Raw genomic sequence first — 22,115 nt, 5'->3', positions numbered from 1 at the left:
TTAAAATTCCTCTTAATTTACTATTACAGAAAGGCTAACATACATTACTAGTTTATGTGTGTATATGTATGTATGTATACATATATATATATGTTATATAGTTGTAGAGGAATCATAATATTGTGTTAGAGACATACATGAGATTCTACTGAATTATGGTAGTCATTGGAGTGGCAAACTATCTATTGAGTGTAAGAGAATTAACACCTTCTTATAAGAATCACAGAATGGGTCAGGTTGGAAGGGACCACAGTGGGTCATCTGGCCCAACCTCCCTGCTCAAGCAGGGTCATCCCAGAACACGTGGCACAGGCCAGTGCATGCAGACAGTTTGCATGTCTTAGAAAGTATTAAGTTGAAACAGTCCAGAAGTCATTTCAATGAAAAGTTTGTCTAGGTAGGTCAGATTCCTTTTTGCCAACACTTAACAATGCATAATCCCCTCTGGAAATAGCCTTCCCACGCATACAGTAGCTGCAAGACTGCTATACTGTGTAGTGCAAATGAGAATACTATGCTGTGTAACATTAATGGTGGTGGGGATGTGTATGAGGTCTTTTAAGAGATAATAAAAGAAGTCTGAGAATCATTTCCTATCTTGTGCTGTAACAGTAAGATTTAAGTCCAAGTGGTTGATTCCTTTTTGCTGCTAAACAAAACCACCCTACAAATCCTGCAGAGACAGTGGGCAGAGTACTGGAACACAGAGAAAAGCAATTCACCTTGTAAGGATTTCTGTGGCTAATTTAGGTTGGGACGTACATCTCCAAAAGACTCAGACCCACCAGTAGCACAGTTAAAGGATAGGCTAAAGCAGGGAAACACACTTTATGTTACGTTTCAGGTCTGAGAGAGCACTACTTGTGCTGGCTTTGTCACTTCCTTTAAGAAATGAAAATCAAAACTATTACCAAAAAAAACCCCCACCAAAAAACCCAAACAACCAAAACCCTCCCCAAAACTAAAAACAAATACAAAAAACCTCAAAATGTTGATGCCAGAGCCAATTCTTTTTTCCATAAAACAGGTAAAATACCATGTACTGTAATTGAGTTTCTCTTTTACACATGCAAGTTAGATGAAATGGCTTTCAGCCCTGTTAATAACTCAGCAAATATCCCTTTGAGTTCAGTGGTAGTTCTGGTGCAGGAAAGCAAGGATTCTCCTCTTGATGTGAAACAAAGGTCTAATTCATCACGTGCTCAACACACGAGTACTGTGATAATAATCATGAGATTCACCAGACTTTGCTATTAGCTTTGATTTAGTTTGGATAGAAGTTATTATAAAAGGACAGATTCCTGTTAAAATGATATCTGTGGTATTTCTTTCAGTTTAATTAATCTCTTAAGTGAGAAATACTTAAAATTCTGAATATCTAATTTTGCATTTTTGAATGTATTCAACTTAATCAGTAATTCCACAAGGACACCTCTACTCCAGGGATGAAAATGCATGACATTTCAAATTGTCAGCTCCTGCAGCCGGTAGGCACTAATGGTCCATCAGGTGTCCTGGCTACCTGCTCCTCAGTAACAAACATGTGCATTGATTCTGCTTTGACCTCATGGAGTTACGAACACACTGCAGTGTGTTACAGAATTTTACTGCAATTTCCAGGCATAGAGTAGGGTACTGAATAATATATTTCACTCTCAAAAGTTTAATTAGAGAATATGGTAATTCTGAAGACCAATTCTCTCTCTGGTGATTATAGTGTCATTAACCAAAATTTCAAAGTTTCCCTGCTTCTTGCTTAGAAGATGCTATTTAGATGTAAAATTTCTTTCAGTTTCAATTGCCTACTTAGACATCATTAAAATGTAGTTAACAGTTTGTCTCAGTGATATGCTAGACATTTAAAAACCTCAAACAAGAGTCTCTTTTCATCCAACATTTTGTTATTACAGTAGATATATTAGAAATAAGTCTTATTCCTATGGAATCAAAGAGAAATTAGGCAAGCTGTGTAGAATTTTTAAATTATAACCAACATATTCTTAAAATTATCTGAAAAGATGAACTTAAGTTGCCTGACTCATCTGTAGATGTTTATTCTCAGACATTGAATATATGACAGCTCTAGTTAATATTGAAACTTTTTAGGTCTTACTATTTGTAAATTGAGCATACAATCCTAGGAAACAAAAGATAAGGTAAGGGGTTTAGGGTGTTATTCCATTATTTGGTGAAAATAAATGATGTTGGGTTGTGACAATAAGTAATGCACTTCATTTTTATTATTTAAATTAGCCTTTATATTCCACTTCCCTTGTTCTATATAAAAGCTGTTAATATTTTGTATATAATATCTCCTTTCCTTTTGCCTGACTCTCAGAGCCTGTTTGCCTAATGAGTAGCTACTTCAAGAAAACTCAGAGCTTAGAGGTATTAATGGCACAAATACCCTTGTTATGATCTGATTAGCGTGAGACGCCTCTGCCCAAATTAAGGTTCAAATGAGACCATATACCTTAGCCAATTATGTGGACTTTATTTAACAGTAAATGTGAGGTAGAGAGAGAGAAAGAAATAGGAAAGTGGGCAGGGGAGAAGTGGGTGGACAAGAAGGAGAGAGAGGCAGAGAGTTCATGTAGAAGATAGTCATCACCCATGGATCTGGCAGCACCCTGTTGGTCCTTTTCACCCTGGGCTTCTCAGTGGTGTGGGTCCCAGAGTCATTCTTAGGGGGTACCTCCTTTGTACAGTCCAAGTTCCAGGTATCCATGAGGTGGTCGCAGATGTTTCCATAACTTGAGGTGGCATGTGTATCAGTAGCTTCCTTTCCCACAGTGGGAATTTTTGTCCAGATGCATTAACCAGGATGTTCTTAACAGATTCCACCTCTACTAGGCCTGGAATTAGTGCCTTCCTGTTGCAAATTTCACCCACCTGTGCTTATCTCAAGTTCTCACTGTGGTGGCTTCTCTTGGCTGTGATCTTTAAGTCCTTACAACCCTCTGTCACCATGACATTCATTTGAATCCACTAATGATTCAAATAATTTGCACTCATCTAAGCCATACATTTTGATTAAGATACACTCCCCAGAAGGCACCCATCACCCATGAAGAAGAGCTTTTCTGTTAGTATTTTTTTCCTAGTGATTAACCAGTCTCTCTGTGGAAAACAGTCACCTAATTTCCAGTTCTGTATTTTGTTGTTGACTCCAGCTACCAGTTCTCTGTGACTCTGGACAAGAATCTATTAATTCCATATTTCCAAAACAAGCTTAAAGGGTGAGGTTTATATTCTCCAAGGAAAATCAAAGTAAACAGTTCTTTCCCACGAACCTGTTTGTGGGGAGATTTACTCCACAGCTACGTGCTTTTGTTTGCCTTCTACCTTCAAGTTCATTGCAGAAGAGCCTTGATGTTCATAATATCATCCTTTGTGGGTGTTGTACAAACTGTGCAAAATTATTTTGCCTTGGCACTCACTCAGGGTTATTATGATAACCCAAGGCAGGACCCAGCATAGGAAGTTTGGGTCAATCCAGTTTCTATTCCAACTCATAAAGGTTTGCAAAAGGTTTAGGTAGAGGCATAGTGTCTCCTGAAACAGCAGTAGTTGATCAATGTGTGTCCCACGAGACAATTTCATACCTCAGAAAATGAGTAGATAACATTTGCCTAAAATAAAATAAACTGCATTCCTTTAAAAATGCACATCTCCGCTGACCTCATTTCAGGTAACAAATTAAGACACTTAACAAAAGCTGTATAAGTGTTTTATTGTCCTTTTCACTAAAATACCATACATTGGACCCTTTATGAAAATAATCTTTAACAATGAACTCAGCCAAACTTGAAATATTATCAACAAATAGAGTCGTGTTTGCTTCCCTTTTTGCTATTACTGTCCTAATGAACATCATTTGTTTTCTCCTTGTCCACAGTTTTGCTTAGGCATGATGTCAAATTGCCCTTATCCAAAAACCTCACTGGCAGCAAATACAGCTCTTAAAGAGTCTTGCTTTGTCTCTGTACGCTGTAGTATAGCTCTGAGTGCCAGGAGTATATATTCTTTTCAGCTGTAATTTTTTATTTAATCTGCAACAATATGTAAAGAGGCAGCAAATAAGTATCTGTCTGAAGAAGGGAGAAAGCTGAAGAAAGAAAAGACTATACATGTTGTATGTTCCATAAAGCATGTAATAATTGGTCATAATCTCTGACATTTCTCAGGATGTGTTTATTTTATCCTGTACAAGGCAGCAACATAAGGTAAGGAATGAGGGACATTTAAGTCCTGTGTAGCCCTAGATTGCCACGCAGAGGGGATTTTGACCTTGTGCATGCTGATAGTACAGCGAAAGATTAGACTAAGATATCCCTTCTGCAGCAGTCCCAAATACAAATTATCTCCATGAAAAAGAATTTACAAGCAAGACAGTTATTCTGGATCATGCTGGCAGGATTCCAGTCCAGAAACTGATAAATCCCCTAGTTTAATAATATGAGTCAAGTGCAGAGCTTTAGCTTCACTTTTTCCTTCAGTTTAATTTGATTTGACTCTGGACAAGAATCTATTAATTCCATATTTCCAAAACAAGCTTAAAGGGTGAGATTTATATTTTCCAAGGACAATCAAAGTAAATAATTCTTTCCCACGAACCTGTTTCTGGAGAGATTTACTCCACAGCTACATGCTTTTGTTTGTCTTCTGCCTTCAAGTTCATTGCAGAAGAGCCTTGATGTGCCAGGACACAAGTTTTAGATCCCTGTCAGCAGGCAACTTGAAAAAATGTCTAGGTAGAACATTTAGTGGAATTAAAGTTTGAAACACCATAGTTATCATTTAGTTGCTTTTGAATCCACATGATGCCTCTATAATTAGGTTAATTAATTAGGTTTCATGTGTGCAATTGCAATTAGGATTTGATGTAGTATATTTGTAACTACAAAGAATTTCTGTCTTCTGCAGTATGCAAATTGCTCTTTCTAATGATTTTCTTAATTGCATACATTTTGGAAAAATTAATCCAATTGGATTAATTAAGGTCTTTTTCTGTGCCATCCATCTAATGCTCCTCTATACTTAAACCTTATTAAACACCATTATATCCTGAACATATGGTACTTTTTTTTACAGTAGCTCTTAAGAATACGACACCTTTTTCACCATCCAGTCTTTTATTTTCTGAATCAGGAAAATTCAAGTTTTGCATTTAATTTCTTTCCTTCCAACTTCATATATTCCTAGAAAAACTCCCTGATGTTGTTAGTAGCTGTCAGACTGATTGTCAGTTCTTCCTCCCTTTCTAGCAAACAATACAGTGTTCAGTAGCTATTGTTTTCCATTTTCTCATTCCAATGGAGGAAGGAAAGGTATGCAGTGTTCTGATATGCAGTTTAGGATTGTCTGCTGTGTGCAATGTGGTTTTGTCTTGTCTGGATCAGTGTCTAGTCTTTGAGACATACATAAAGATTAATTTTCTTTTTAAACTGAATTGCTTTAGCAAACATTTTAACACTTACTAGAACACTGGAACACTTCAAATCATTACTCGGTCAGAGCTTTTGCAATGTTAAAAATGTATCTTGCTCTTACATTGATATTTGGAGCCTCTTTAGCATTAGAAATGTAAAGATAAATGAGTATTTATTTTTCAGAGGTTTAAACCATATTCGGATTATTCTGACAATGAAAAGAATGATACAACGTATTTTATTCTATAAATCATATTTTTAAAAATTAATATTTTAAGCTGTCATCAAGATTTCAAATTATTTTCCTCATAAAAGATAAGAATATTTGTATCAGAACATTGCAAGTTTTATCTACACGTAGAAGCCTCTCTTTTGCAATTTGGAATTTCTGGATAAATATAAGCTTATACCCTAGTGCGTGCAGCTGGCTCTCTAAACAACAATCTCCAGGAGATGCAAATATCCCATCCAATTAACTGTAGAATTGAGATTTAAAGGAAGAACAGATAAAACAGCAGAGGAAAAAAAATTTACAAAACCTTTAGATTGTTTAAGGAAACGTTTAAGGAAAATGGTGTTCCTTTAATAAAATGGTGATACATTTGTTGTCTTTTAAATAAAAGGCAAACCCCAGAATTAAATATTCATTTTTCTCTGCTGTATTTTATTACATTACAGGAAGTAATGGAATGTCCCTTGATCCTCTGCTCTTATAGTGGCCTTCAGGTCCCATAAGTTATTCTCAAGTGACTGCAAATTGCCAACTCATTAAAGCTCCAAGAAAATTACTTATACTCAAATTAATCCCCCTGTTTATTTCTCTCTACCCATACCCTAAGGAGGACTCAGAGGAAGATGAAATGAGTAGGAGTTCTGGTTCAAAATACTCCAGCAGGTTCAAAGTTAAAAGCTTTTTCATCAAAGGTGTTCAAGTCAGTCTTTGCAGTTAGTTTAGTAGAAAATGAGCATGAATCATGAATACATATTCGACCATAGTGCTACTTCCATCCGATTTGGTAATTTTTTGAACAGTTCTCTAGTCCTTTACTTATATTACATACCTTCATTGTCATTCTCTTCCTTAATTTTCCTTTCTTAAACTTTCTGTGTATATTTGTCATTTGTTTCCATCTACTTTTCCGTATGGTACTTTCTCTCCTCTCTCCCAGCTGTTCTGCTTAGCTCACACACATGAAAACAAAATTTAGATTCTCAAACCTCCTAAACTGACTGAAATGTCTGCAACCTCTCCATAATTAGTCAGAGTACAGACTTTTCCTTAAGTTTTCTACTGCTATACCTACCAAGTGTTTTTATATCTCTGTAAATCAGTTGCTAATAGAAATACAATATTTTGAGATGTCTGGGTTTCATTCAGGCATATCATTTTCTTTTTATGATGGCAATTAAAGGGTGCTGAACAAGTTTTATTATCAACAATGGCATCCTAGTTTCTCCTACATATACTATACCCATTATATTGGTAATAATAGGTTACCTAGAGGGCAAATCATTTATACCAATGTTGCTACAGAACTAGTGTTAATATGACTGCCAAAATTAAAATGCTGCCTGTCATAAATAGTGATTGCAAATGTTAGTCACCAGTGTACATCAAATCTGCATACAAAAAACCAAACAGACTAACAAAAAAACCCCAAGTCTAGATCATTTATGATTTATGTGATATTTTGCTGAAATATTATTAAAGTGCACATAGAAAAGTAAACCTTGGTTTGTAGTCCACTCAATTTTATTGTGTCTCTGTAATTTGCTTAAATCCACAGTTTGGGGATTTTCAAGATGTTTGAGGTTACACAAAAATCCTTATGAAATTATTCAAATCAAAGCAAAGAGCTTTGATTTGAAAATCTACTCCACATTCACTGTTTTTACAGTTCTTTGGCATGAATATGAATTGTAGATGGAAGGTGTGCTTTGCTAATAAGTAGCCATTATGAGTTTAATGAAAATCTCATTTTGACAGATACATCTGTTTTTCACAAGAACACTGAAGTTCTTAAAGACATGTAAAGACCAGTTAGAAAGATTTCTATAGTTATAATGGTGGTACTATTTTATCTATCATATTATTTTTTTTTATGGACTATTATATGTTCATTAACATTTATGTGCTTTTTTTCCATTCATCTCTCTTCATCTCATGAAAAGCATATCTGGGTAAGTTAAAACACCATGGCTGCTGAACATATCAATCTTCAGCACCATGTTTATTTTCTATGTTTTATTCTTATTTCTTTTTGTTTTTCTGTGAACCTTATGTAACAAATCCATGTAGAAAACTGACCTAAATGAAAACTTTCAAAGCATTCAAAATAATGGTAAACCTTGAAAGCATACACAAATTTAGGTCAAGACTTGCTCCTGAATTGCTGAACAGAATAGATTACCTACTTGGAGATAACTTCTGTTATTTTCTTAAAATAAATACGTTTTGGAAGGTCTATTGTTTTTTAAATAAACACATATTGGGAAGTCTAAATCTCATAATCACAAAAACATTAGAAAGTTTAAGTCAGTGGACAAATCATGAGAGTGAAGGCCTAGTTTAAGAAATGCTGTTAATGCATAAATCCTGTTTAATTAAATCACAGAAGACTCACAGAGAACACAAAATCTTTCTTTTTTCTGTTTGAGCCCTCATCTGTTTCAATGCAAACATTTATGCAAAAATGTTTTATTTGTGCATAAAATTTTACTATTTTCTTTTTCATCAGTTCATTTTTTGTTTGTTTTGGGTTGTGTAATTGTTAACCTGATATCAAGTTTAAAATTTTCATCTCCTTTGATCTCTTGTACAAATGCTATTTAGTTTTGAACAAGAATTTGGAACTTAGGGAAGAAATTTCCTCTCTTCAAAGCTACAGCTTTCTAAAGGTGTAAGGGTACAAACCCTAAAGAGAACAGGACTTACCATGTTCATTTAGAATATGTGATTATGGAATGGCTTTATAAAAATAGATTTGATAACATTTGATCAAACTGGGAACACCAAGGGTCTCTAATGTTGTACAATACATACAAGATTGCAAGACTATGTATTATGCAAGTCTTTATTTTATGGGGGAGTTATTTAGCTGTTTCTGCAGCTCTAATTTTTTAGGGTCTGTCTTAAGCATCCTTGAATGTGCTTCACTTAGTTTAAGATATATATCTTCAGAAAAAAAAAGAATGCTGCCTTTTAACTTGCTTACAGTTCAAATGTACACCTATAATTACAGCATTATTAATCCATGTTATCTGAAACAATGTGAAATTTATAGTTCCTTATTTTATAGATTTAAAACCTTTTGTTTATTAATTGCATCTTGATTTCTGTATTTCAGTAATTTTTTCCAAGAACTCCTTAAAATTTAATACAAAATATTTCATAAATTATATTAACAAATATTTATTTTATAAAAATTGGAAATTGAATTTTGGCCTTTCTTTTCAGTCTGAATATTATATCAGGAATCAAAAAGGAGAAAGAATGAGGATTTCAAATTATTTAAAAACCAGATCACTTAAGTGGCAAAGTTAAAACAAGATCTGACCCATATTTTAATTAGTGCTAGTCTTTAAGTCAGTTGGATCATTTCAGGTTAAATGAAATCAGCATTGTGGGGCAATATGAAGTCTTGGGACTCTCCCTACTCCCCCACCCCTACTTCCTATCTTAAAACCATTTATAGTATTTTTGAAAATACATAGATAAAGTGTAGTTTGTTATTTTTTGTTAGATATTTATTATCATTATTAAGTTATACAAATTCAACTGCCTTATTTTTTAATACAATGTCCTAAGCTACAGGATTCTAGCCTGTCTTAAGTATTTAGTGAATGATAATAGAAAGGATAAAATCCAAATCCAACTTAGTTCACTAGAAATCCTCCTTTCTGATTTTTGCAATCTTTGAATGTATGTTAGATTTCAAGTGACAGATGTGTTTAATCTTAACTGGAAATCATAGGATTACTCAGACAAATACAGCCTGTGTGGTCTATTGACTCTCTATTTCTCTCTTAGAAACCAATTACGTATAATATTTTGTTATAAATTAAACATTAGTGTCAGTGATAATAAACATAATGTTGGTTAATAATAATAATTATCATCAGAGAACCTGCGAGGTAGAAGCTTCAATCTGTTTTCTTTTCAAGCAAACATCCATGAGCGAAGACCATTTTGCAATCAAAATTTGCCATTAGCCAAATTTTTAGATAAATTCTGCTTGTGTTTTACAAACATGATTTGGCTCTTGACTTCACCGTGCCTCCTTTTAAATTTATCTCACATTTATCATTACATTTTAACTAAGAGGCATTATATAGTGTGTGCTGTATAATGTCCTTGAGGACTTCTCACATGAACCCTACTAGAACTATCAGAGTAAATCCTATTATTTGCAGGAATATTAAGATCTGTGTTCGAACATTATTCAAGTTTTATCAAGACAGTGTGTAGACTTCGTGTATTGCAAAGTGTTTGCATTATGTGTATTAGAAATTTATTGTTTGCTTCATGGGGAGCCTCATCTTCATGAAGAAAATTGGGTGTTACTGAATGACACGCTCTAAGTCAAGGTATCACTATCTTCTCACACAAATTCTATTTAATGAATATTAATATTTTTAATAAATTTCATTGAGTTTTATTCAGTTAATTGATGCCAGCTGCTGATACAGACCTAGAATTTTTCTGGTGCAAGGGAAGGACATATATAAAATAGAAAATTTGTGGGATAATAACACAGTTTAATTCTAATCATTTCCCTCTTCCTACTGCTCCCCCTGTACCTCTCCGGTCCAAAGGGATTTTGAAGCATTCATAAGTCCCCATTTTATGAAACAGTTTTGCTCTCAGATTTGTAGGTTGATCTGGGAAATTGTGCCTGGCTCTTAGAAAGGTGCTAAAGAAAGTGACCAAGTGTAGCAGTGTCTTTAGGAAGTCATTTTGGGGAGGATTAAACAACAGAAGTCAATGCTAGGGAGGTAACTCTGCTTCTTCAACACACAACTCCACAGCACAACTTGACATGTGATTTTTATTTTGCTGTCTCTGATAAAAGTGTGAAAACAGCCCACTGTATGAGGCACTCTCTAAAACACACAAATACAAGTATTTCTCAAATTTTGGATGAATATTGAACAGTTGATTTTAATGAAATTTACTAATTTTGCAAAACCAGGATCAGGGGAATGATATATTTTAAATAACAAATTCCAGTTACTCCTATAATATCTCCAGGAAGGGGATTTTATTCTTGAGCAGTAATAACGTTAACTTTAAAAATACAGCTTTGATTTGGAATTCATTCCAATGTTAGTAAGTGGTTTGAAGCCATATCTTCAAAATAGTAGCATTTCTAGTAATGCCTAATTAACGTTAATTTGTCTTTATCAACTTGTTTTCATTTGTTACCAAAAAAAAAAAAACGAGCATGGAAGTAATTGCATTTTAATTCCCAACTCCTTATCAATGCAATGTGGACACATTATAACATGTAGTACACTTCTGACAAAGTTTGAGGAGGAGAAAATCCCCATTTTCCCCTGCAAAGAATCTTCTAAATTAGACAAGCTGTAGAATGCTTTTTGTGATCCCGAAACCCTATCTTTGTAATGAAGGGAAGAGGGAGTTTTGAGCTTTAGGGTATTCATCTCTTCTTCCCTGTGATCAGTTTTATGTTTCTGTTTTCAGGAAGCCAGTGACTATCCCATAATGACAACAGTAGACAACATTCTGGCCATTATGGAATACATGGTTTATATTCCAAAATAGGCAGAGGACCAGACTCATTTTTCTGGTGATTTGCACTATTGATTAAAAAAAAAAAAAAAAAAAAAGTGTTTTCCTACATGATACTTTTAACTTACTGAAAGAATGGAGTTTTTTCCTATAGTACTAGTTCATATTAAAAAAAGCCAAAACTTCACCACTAGAATTTTCATTGACCTCTAATTAAAGAATGTCTCCGTTAAAAAATAGAAAGTCTGGATTTAGTTTTGGCTTATAAACTGAAGATTCAGGTTTTACAGGTCTCCTAGTCTGTATTAAGAAGTAGTCAAAGACTAATGTTAAAAAAGTAAAATATAATTTAAATAAACTTTAATATTAGAGTGTGGTTTAAAAGAAACATCTGAGGAAGGAAGTTTTGGAGCACAAAATTCTTTTTAAGAGAACAAAATATTATAAAAACCCTTTTAGGATTCCTCCACATCAATAAGTGAGGTGCTGGCCTTATGATGGCTGTATTTCTTGTGCATTTACAAGTACAGGATTTTTAACTTTTCACTAAAAAGTTTTTTCAGCCCTAAAGAATTTCCTTCCATATGCCAAGACCATTTGGATTATGTTTATCAAACAGTAGGCTTGGACTATAGCATATATATATATATATATACATATATATAGATGGCATCTTATTTCTGACCCTATTTTCTTCAGCCAGTCAATAACCACAACTATGTTTTCCTTTAGCTCTGTGAGGCAGATTGCCTTGGAAGTAAGAGGGGTGCTTTCCTGCTCTTGGAAGTGTGTATTGGTTTGAGGATCACTGGAATAATTCTAAGCCTCCACACCAAGCCTCAGGCTGGTTCAAATGTTGCAGAAGAGTCCCTAGAACTATGTACTTTGTGGTTCCAGTATAAAGTAATCAAGTTTTTCATAGAATTGAGGTCTTAAAGTGCCAATGCCTCTGATGGCATCTCAGTTCCTCTGAGGGCACACAGAGGTTTAACACCAAAACAAAAAAAGAGGCCAAAACTTCCTCCGCATCTCCTTGTCAACTAGGTGCTACTGCTCTCCTGTTTTAAGCAGGAGACAACACAAGCAAGGAAGGCCAGTGACCCTCAAAGCCATTGTCTTCTTTTTTACTTAGCATGTTAACCAGCCCTGCTCTTTAATTGAAGAGAATAGCCCAGATAAAGAAAAATCTGGGATCAGTTTCCTCCAAGGATGGTGATCCCATGGGACAGTAGCAGGGGCTGCTGCAGGGGTCATTCCCTGGGCTTGGGCTGGCTCTGGGGAAGGAGTGCATTGCACAGGGTTTTGTGGAGTGTATGCTCTGCCATGGGATACTGAGAGTGACCAGGTGAAGAAGGGGCATTCCTCAAAGTTTGCCTCTCCCTAAGGATGGCCATGCAAGCTCACAGAGCGGGTAGCAGCAGGAGTTGTGCAGCCTTGTTGTGGTATCTGAGGGAGGTGCAGCACTGCTGTGGCACCCTGTAGAACCAACTCTGACAGAAGGCTGCGACCTAAATACCTCATCCACAGGTAGCTAGCTGGGTTGTGGCCCAGTCTGACCATGCCTTAATTCTGCTCTCCTAAGCAGGCAGGTGAATACATTTCTATTGACCTTCACCACTTGTCTCCTTGGGAGTATGAGGTTCCTGAACCTCCATCAGCTGCTGAAGGTAACATGGTGTTTGTGTACCCAGAGAGCAACTTCTCATTTTAGTGAACGTTATGCTTTCAGAGAAAACAAAGATAGTTCTAGAGTGTCTTGGGGCATCTGAATGACAAAGGATAAGTTATACTGTAAAGGATGTGTGGGAGGAGAGGCTAGATCAACTTTAGTAATGCTGCCAAGTATTTGTAATGTTGCATATTACTAAAGCATAAACACAGAAAGTAAAGTAGCTTTACTGCTATTAATATTCAGAGCCAGAGATTTAAATTTCTATGCAAAATTGCTTGGTTGAGTTTCATTTTCTACTAAAGCCAAATTTCCTCAGTCTAGCCCCTTAGCAGTGCAAAAATTCCCAAAAGACTACTTCTTGCAAGTAACATCACTCTATTGCTTTTATCTGCTGTGATTTCATAGTGCATATATTTGAAAGGCTGCTAAGGCAGTGAAGAATTGCCAAGGGATAACTGAACCACAAAGACTGTAGTAATAAAGGAGAACAGTGCAAAATTGAGGCTATAATTCCAAGATTTTCTTGTTATGTAGGAATGTAAGCAAATTTTAATACTACATTAGCATAGTCACTGTCTAATTTGTTTCTCACTACAGATTGTTGCTGAGAGGTTTCTTTTGTGTTTCACTCAGTAGGAGGCAGCTGAAAACATTGTTAAATACCAGAAAAAAAAGACTTTTGAAGGACTGCTTTTTCTATTCCATCACCATAGTGAATTCTTTACTCCTTTTCCAGAATTAAAAATGTCTCCTGAAATAGTTGAATGTTTTTAATATAGAGCATTTTCCTGATAGTCTGGCTGAGAAGTCTATACATAACTATGACAAATATTTAATACTGACATATTAAAAATATATTTTAAGCTTTGAGAATGATATACATACAGTAAAATATATCAGTAAAACATACAGATTTCTTTTATATGTAATCAATAATTAAAAAATCCAAACATGGAACTATTAAATATACAACCAACTCTTAAATAGCCACAGATGGCATATTTCAGGTGCGGAATAACTGTACTCCAGACCCCTAGCATTGTGCATAGCTTATCTAGCTGGTTTAGTGTTTCAAATACCGATGGATCTCTCAGATCCACCTGCATTTCATCCATGCTTAGTTCAGGTCTAGAAGTGGCCAAGTCTGGGCCTTTCCAGAGCTAAGTTAGACTCAGGAGGAATCCCTCAGTTTTCTTTTCACTAATGTCTTTTTTGATATGGGTGGTCCTTTAATATAGGGTATATCAATTCTTTATTGCTTTGGCTAAGAAACAGAAACCTCACCTTTTGTATGTTAAGTGTTTAAAAGGATATTGGGGGGAAAAAAAGGAAGATATGGGAATGGATTAAGGAGTGCATTCAACAGGGGAAGGAGCTGTGTTGTTCACTGGTCTGTTCTGTGCTTTTTCTATGCCTGTCATTGTGCTTCACTGTTGTTACCCTTAACAAAAGGCACAGTTGCATCTATATGTCCCTACACATACCTCCACATATTTAACATTTCTTGATCTATTTTTAGACATGAACTTCTGGAAGAAGCTCGGAGAAAAGGTTTGCCTTTTGCACAGTGGGATGGGCCAACAGTGGTTGCGTGGCTGGAAGTAAGTGTTGGTCATAACTTGGAAATGTCAGTCATGTTTGTAGACTGCTTCTGTAAGCTGACCCTTACAAATTTTCAGAGACTGTTACAGTCTCCTCCTCTCCTATGGTGTAAATCAGAGACTGAAAGAGAAAGTTTTTTATACAAATACACAGTCACTTTTACATAGCAAGGCTGTAACACTTCAGTGGTGATACAAGCTCTTTGTTGGCTCAAGGAACAAATGTCTGTTCCTTGCTACATCAAGCACCGCTACATATTCCCGCCTTTTCTCCTGTCTGCTGTAGGTGTTGCCCACTGATCGTCAGATAGACTTTATAGAGTTTTTCCTCTTCAATTGAAAAACAAATCCCTCTCCAAAGCTTTGACAGGAATATGCTAATTAATAAATGAAAGATGAGAAATGAAAGCAGCTAAGGTCTTCAACATTTCTGCTTCACACTGAAATTGCTAAAGGTACCTAACAAAAACAATTAAATGAAAACTGCAGAAAGCCAGTTCAAACATTTGCATACATTTGGAAAATGGGATGATATCTTCCTTCCCAAAAAATATCTCTCTTAATGTGAAACAATCCTTAATTTGGCCACTACTTGACTTTTTCATAGGACCTTGGGAGTTCTGCAACCAGATTTCTATCAGAAATATTCAGTATTACAGTAAAAACTGATATGCTGAAAAAATAAATTTCTAAATACCAAGAAAGATCTACCCTTGACGTAATTCAGGGCAATCCACAATTTGAATTAGTTTTTGACAAGTTAAATCCTCATAATTTTTGCCTTGATTTGTAGCTGAAAAATAAGAAGTGCTTCTCACTGTCTCAGAGAGGGGCTTTAAAGAGAAACTGAGAGGAACTTCTTGAGAAATATGATGCCAGGGGCACAGGAGAGCACATGAGGAAGTTTATGTTGCAGTATTTGATGGAGATTGAATACTGATGATAAAAAGATAGGAGGACAGCAATACTGTGTTTATTCAGTGAGCATCAGTGCATTCAGTCAGCAGATGAACGCTGGGCATTTCATACTGTCCTGAGGAAAATTTAATATGTGACACTGACTAAAGAATGAAATAAATATTAAAGAAGACAAATGTTCAAATTTAAGAAGTATATGTGACCACAGTTGTGAAATTTTCAAACTTTTCAGGGCTTAACTTTTCAGCCTTAATATTTCTTTTGGTTGCTCGTTTGTAGCACAAAGGTTAGATATATTTTAAGAATTTGAGGGTTTCTTAATTAATTCAGGAAAAGTATATCAATCTTGATATCTGGGTTCTCTGTCTACAACAATTACTGTGTCCTCTTTTTAGAGACTAATCTAACATTATTTTCTGATAGAAACAGCTATCAGAAGATAGCTGAAGATAGCTGAAGAATTTACTAATTTTTTTAAAGAACTAATTTGCCTGATGAGCAGCGACATTTGAGTCTGTTTCGGCAGGACGATTAATTCCCAGTATTTATGCTGTTCTGCTTTTCAAGAGCATAAGTGAAAAAAAATTAATTTCAAAATAAATGAGATTATTAAATACATTTTAAAGCTGTGCATAGTTTCCTCATGGCCCTTTGTTTAAGTGCAGCTGGTTGTTACCTACATAATTTTTGTGGGTTTTTTTCATGAAAATTTGTATTTTATTACAGTTTTTTGGAATTAGGTCATGTTTTTAAGGTTCAGACTATCATTGGAGGAATGTAGGGGCTAATCCCATCAGTGGGAAGGACTTTTTGAAACACAATGCAGTCATTTCTCAAATTCTTTGATACATCAGGACTCAGTACAGAAAAACTTGACTGAGCTCTTTTGGAATACGCCAGTCAAGTCTGTTTTCTATGTGACATAAAAGTGACCTAAAAGCTGTCTTTTAAGGAAATATTTCCCATATGAGGTATGACTTCTTCAGAATCACACAATCATTCCCTGTACTGTGTCAAATGAAATGAAAATCCTTTCAATTTGTCACTCCTTTCTAGATTTGTTGGTGATTTTACTGATGTCATATTTTGACTCATTTCCTCAACCTCATTTCTTCTTTTAGTAAACCATTATCAAGATAACAAAAAAAAATAAAATAATGAAATCGGCTAATTCTGATGGCCTGTTCAAGATGCACCTCGCTAGATCTTTGTTTTCCATTGTATTATCCCTAAAATATCAGTGATTATGGCATTCACTACTTACGTTTTTCTCACAGGTTTTGCTAAGCATAATGTACTTCATACTGTGATAAAAACTTCTCATATATACGTATCCCTGATATGGAATTTACCTCCTTCGGGAAAAAAGAACTGTAGACACTGACAGTCATATAAATAAACCATCACAAAATGAGAAAGCTGAGAAAATCAAGAACAATTCATACCCAGTAAGTCCCAGGAAAGTCTGCTAAGAGCAGGAAAGGAAAGACTAAAGTGGTGAAGCAAGGGGCCGTTGCTGATCTGGGCTAGTAAGATTAATTTAAGGAGAGGGAAAGCATGCAAGAACATATTTGGTAAATCCACAGGTGATGTAGCTGAGTTCACACTTTGCTGCAACTTCTAATCAGTATTTCTAGCTAAGATGTGACACCATATCAGACTGTACCCAAATTTACAGTAAACTCTGTCCCTGCCAGGTTGGTTATCTGAACTGTGCTTCACTTATTTCTAACAAGAAAATAAAAGCTGAGAAGTTTAAGACTGTGCCCCATGAGTACACCATGGGGACTTATATGGGGAAAAAGTCATTTTTGTGCAAAAGTTAAAAAATTACTTAATTCCTCTTAGGTGATTTTCTGTATGTAATAAGATTATCAAATGGGCAGTAACATTGACTTGTGCCACTACTTGCTCATTAAAAGCCTGTGAAAGGAGTAGCTGAGGGGATGGAGGCACACAGCTATAAAGCTACTTAAAAACATGCCTTGCTTTAAAGTTCTGGTTACAGTAAAAGCAACAAAATGAATTCACAGGAAGGTTATTTCAGAGGTTCTGAAGGTAATTTCAGAGGTTCTGAAACAATTTTATTTCATTAAAGACTGTGATGTTCATGCTTATTTGTGTGTGTTATTCATGCTTATTCAGATTGATAGGCGTCCTGATAATTGATTTAATTATTTAATATTGGTCATTAATTAATTGATTAATAGTGGTCACAGCACCAAGACTGATAGAGTTTAAGAAGTGTTTGGACAACACTCCCAGGCACATGGTGTGATTCTTGGGGCTGTTCTGTGCAGAGCCAGGAGCTGGACTCGATGGCTCTAGCCGGTCACTTCCAGCTTGGGATATTCTGTGACTCTCATTTCGTTTGAGAAATGAAAGCAGTGCTTTGGGTGAAATGTGTCCTTTCTCTCGACAGCTGTGGCTAGGTATGCCAGCCTGGTATGTCGCTGCCTGCCGTGCCAATGTCAAGAGCGGAGCTATTATGTCTGCTTTGTCCGATACTGAGATTCAAAGAGAAATTGGAATCAGCAATCCTCTTCATCGTTTAAAACTCCGATTAGCAATCCAGGAGATGGTATCACTGACAAGTCCATCAGCACCTCCAACATCCAGAACAGTGAGTCCTGTTCAGCTAACTTTTTCTCCCCAGTTCACACTGCAGGAGTCTGCAGAAAAACTTTTGTAATACCAGAGTGGCTCTATGGTAACACACTTCACAATCAATGGGAATGATCTAATAGGGACTCAGAATGACCTGTTCATCACTTGATTGATTGTTGATTGCTGATGTTTTTCCTTTATCAGATATTCTTTTTTTTTTTTTGTCACACTGTTGATTATCCCTGATGTTATCTAAATGATCAATATTGAGCATTTTGTTTGTAATTTTGCCTGTATTTTTGCCTTTCTCTTCCTGCAAGTCTTCTGTACCAGCCTAATCAGATTGTGTTTCTCTTTTTTTGTTTGTTTGTTTCTCTTTTTTTATTTCCTTTTTTTGGGGTTGAGGGTAGGCAGGAGTTGGGAGAGGTTATGTAGGAACACAACTCTTTTGAATCTTGTTCCTATTCCCCTTTTTTGCACCCTTTCCAATGTTATCTAATCCGAGTGAGCTGGCTTTAGGCTCTTCATGCTTTTAAGAGAAGAGGTGATTGGAGGCGTGAAGGGAGTCATCTGGAAGGTAGAAGTAAAGTGTGTGCATTCAGTGAGCAAGGGAAAGAGAGTGGCAGCAGATGGGAGAGGTGCAAGTAAAGAAGACACACATAGATACAAGTCAGAAGCAAAAGGGGAATATATCAAAAAGAGCAAGGAAATAGGATAGGGGAGCATAAGAAGCAATATGCTACAGATAATAAAGCCACCTTTTAGTTGAAAATAAAACCAGGCCAAATGGATGAGGAGAAAAAAAAGAAGCAAGATAACAAAAGGGGAGTTTCATGCTGGGATATGGTGATGGTGATGGCTATGAAAGAAGTAATGGAGATGGGAAAAAAAAAGAGGCTTGATCAGATAGAAAACATGGCATAGAAGTGAGGGACATAGGCTACTACTCATGTAGTGTAGCTCAGATTTCTACTAGAAAGATAATAATGTTAATAATAATAGTATTTATACTTTGCAATATCATGTCTTCAGGAAATTCCTGGAGAATCATTTGGTGGAAATTAGAATTCAGATACTTTAGAAAGGTACCACATAAGCACCTGGGCAATAGGACTCTAATGTTGCTATTGAGTGGTCTTTTATCTTCATGTTGATAGTGTACTTTAAGTATTGTACTTCCACATCTGACACTTTCTCCCCTGGAAACAGTTTTATGTGTCATAATACTATGAATTGTAATGGATTTTACTGAAGTAAGGCAAAATAGACTCAACATGATATTACTACACAAAATTAATTTTGATTTTAAAAGCATAAGAGCATATTTCAAAGCATAAAAGTATTTACACTTAGGAAGTGAGGGAACATTACATTCAAGCTAAAACCACACTTTTGCCTTGTTCTTTTTAATCCTCTCTGAGTAACTGTCAGCACAAAGCTGCCCTGCCCTGGAATGTGCATTTCTGAGTCCCAAGTCTTTCTGTCTACCCTCTTTCTCAGCAAAGGAGTTAATTTACTTCAACTCTCCAGAAAACATAGCAGACATCCATGTCCTCTCCCTGCCTCATCTCATTGACCTAGTAGTAATCTGATGCAAAACAACAGGATGAGGAAAAACAGTGAACAAGTGAATTCTCTTGACATTTTTGATTTGCAGAAACATGGCAAAAGTAATTATTTAGATTACAATATAAGCATGTGATGTGTGCAGAATATTTAGACTGGAAAATCTTTGGGAACTGAAGCTTACCTCCAGACAGAGCTGTGAGCTAAAAGTTGTATTTGCCAGTTGTTTATGAAATGCAGCTTTAATTATTATTCTTTCCTTTGTGGCGGTGCTCTGCCGGATTTCATTCATCAGTTCTAATTGAAATACTCCATCACATCTGTTCAGAATCCACTAATGGAAGACACAAAACAAGTTGCCTAAAGTTGTCTCTAGTTGCAGCTTGGTAGAGGCAAGAACGTGGTTGTGCTGATGGTGATGCTATGCGCTGTTAACTTACAGTGGTGCTGCCTTTCTTCTTTACCACTGCTTACCTAATGTGGATCCTACCTGCCTTCCTGTGGGCCTTGTCCATAGCCCTCAGGCAATGTTTGGGTGACCCATGAAGAAATGGAAAATCTTGCTGCTCCAGCTAAAACGGTTAGTCTTTCCATTTCCATTTAGAATGGTTTTAGTGCTCAAAAAAGAATTGGCCTGTATCTGCTTCAATAAATGCCGTATCTTCTGGTAGGATGCTTCCCAAGCATGCTATTAGAAAGTTGCAGGGAGTAATGAAACTGAATTTAAAGAACAGTTACATAATCTGTCAGCAAAAGAATTTAAAAACTGTATAGCCATCACAAAAATTGTGTGACCCTAAAACCAGTATTGGAGTTTTGGAGTACATAATACTTTCAGTGCCAGGGTGAAACACCATTTAATGAAATGAAATTGTCACAGCTACACGTGCAACATTTCCACTCTACTCCTTAATACCTCTTCTAAATATAGTTTTATATATGCTGACACAGAAAGAAATAAAAAAATGCTTGAGAATGGTGTATTACACAGCTTCACGTTTTCATCAGTGCTGTGTCTTGCTTTTTAATTTTGGGTGCATTTGAGAGTGTAATTTACTGATTGATTTTTGTCAAACCTCTCCCTAAATACAAAAATAGTACTGGTTTTGGTTTGTTGGTTTTTTTTCACATGGAACATATGTTATTTTAGGTTTTGGGTTTTAGCATTACATCATAATAATTCTATAAGGGGGCTTGTAAAACATGATACAATCATACAACGAGATCTCTGAAAAACTGATCTTCAATTTGGGAAACTTTATAGTCAGACCAATCTGTAAATGGTGGGAGAGGTACTGGACCTAAATTTTGATGCAATAAAGACTTATCTCTTAGAAGTTTATGCTTCTTATAGTATTTAAAGTTTTATCATCAACATTAGTGAAACCAATTCCCTTTTTTTTTTTTTTTTTAACTGAGTTAATTTCCAGTTTTATTATTGTTGGTAAAGATAAATGCAAATATAACACTGAACTGACCAGAAGTAGAGTTGATCCTGTTTACCTGGCCAGCCAGAAAAACACAGTTTTGCCATAAAAAATGTTATGTAAAAAGGTCCTTTAACAGTACATTCTCCAAAAGGCAACTTTTTATTGTGAATATTTTAAAATCTAACTAGAAACAAAAAGTGACATCTCTAATGCTCAATTTATAAGCAAATGGTTGTGTTTTGATTGTGAAACCATGAAATGTTTTAAATAATGCTTTAAAATTTCACTGAGATATAATGATTTTATACCGTGAAAATTCAGCTAGATTTGCTCTAGTAAGATCTTATAGGTTTGGTCTTTTAATTTTTCAGGTAGTTTAGTCCAGGATGTTGCCACTGACTGGAGTTATTTTATCACGTCCTTTTATGGTTTTTTTTGGTTTTGTTTTGGTTTTGTTTGGGGTTTTTTGTGGTTTTTGTTTGTTTGTTTTGTTTTTTTATTAACATACATATGAAAACTGCATATTTTTATAACTCATTTTTATTGTCTTTTTACCTACTTTACTAATTGCTTCCTGCTGATAATACAGAAAGAGTCTGAAGAAGGCAGTTGGGCTCAGGTATGACCTTTCATGTGATTTTTTTTAAACTGATATGACACATATTTTAGAGTTCTTCTAATACAAAGAATATATTCTCTGGGCCAGTTTGTTAGATAAAGCAGAAAGAGGTACATGTGCTGTGAATATTTGTCATTAAAAAAATTACTACATTCCAGAGGCATATTCTACCTCCCACTTAAAACTAGTAGAAGTATTTTCCTCATTTTTGAAAATAGGATAGTAAAATATGCCAAGAGTTTGAGAGCTAAAGTTTCTAAAATTACTCTGGATTTTTTTAGAACAACTGTATAAATCACACTCAAGTATCAGTCTACAAATAGTCTTGTTTAACTTAGTTAGATTACCAGTTAGCTATATTTTTAAAACTTCTTCCTTTCTAATATATACTCATTCTTACACAATCTTACTGTCTTTACTGATGGCACTCTTTCTCTCTTCAAAATCTTACAAGAATGAGAGATGAGTGGACTATATTTTCCCCCACAGAAAAGGCTTGTCCTGTGTAATTCATTTGT

At 35.4% G+C, this 22,115-nt stretch overlaps 1 protein-coding gene across 12 annotated transcripts in view; it reads left to right on the top strand.

Annotated features, from left to right (window-relative positions):
* PPFIA2 (PTPRF interacting protein alpha 2) overlaps window positions 1-22,115 on the top strand; it is a 333,097-nt gene that overhangs the window by 299,506 nt on the left and 11,476 nt on the right. For all 12 annotated transcript variants that reach the window (XM_050324727.1, XM_050324724.1, XM_050324730.1 and 9 more), the window contains 4 exons: window positions 14,376-14,457; window positions 17,798-17,998; window positions 20,066-20,128; window positions 21,568-21,597. In XM_050324727.1, the coding sequence (XP_050180684.1) occupies window positions 14,376-14,457; window positions 17,798-17,998; window positions 20,066-20,128; window positions 21,568-21,597 (376 nt within the window). The remainder of the gene's footprint in view (window positions 1-14,375; window positions 14,458-17,797; window positions 17,999-20,065; window positions 20,129-21,567; window positions 21,598-22,115) is intronic.

Source organism: Myiozetetes cayanensis, unplaced genomic scaffold (assembly GCF_022539395.1).
Source record: "Myiozetetes cayanensis isolate MyiCay16 unplaced genomic scaffold, myiCay2020 scf3, whole genome shotgun sequence".
Taxonomy (NCBI): domain Eukaryota; kingdom Metazoa; phylum Chordata; class Aves; order Passeriformes; family Tyrannidae; genus Myiozetetes; species Myiozetetes cayanensis.
This window is presented reverse-complemented; position numbering and strand designations above follow the sequence as displayed.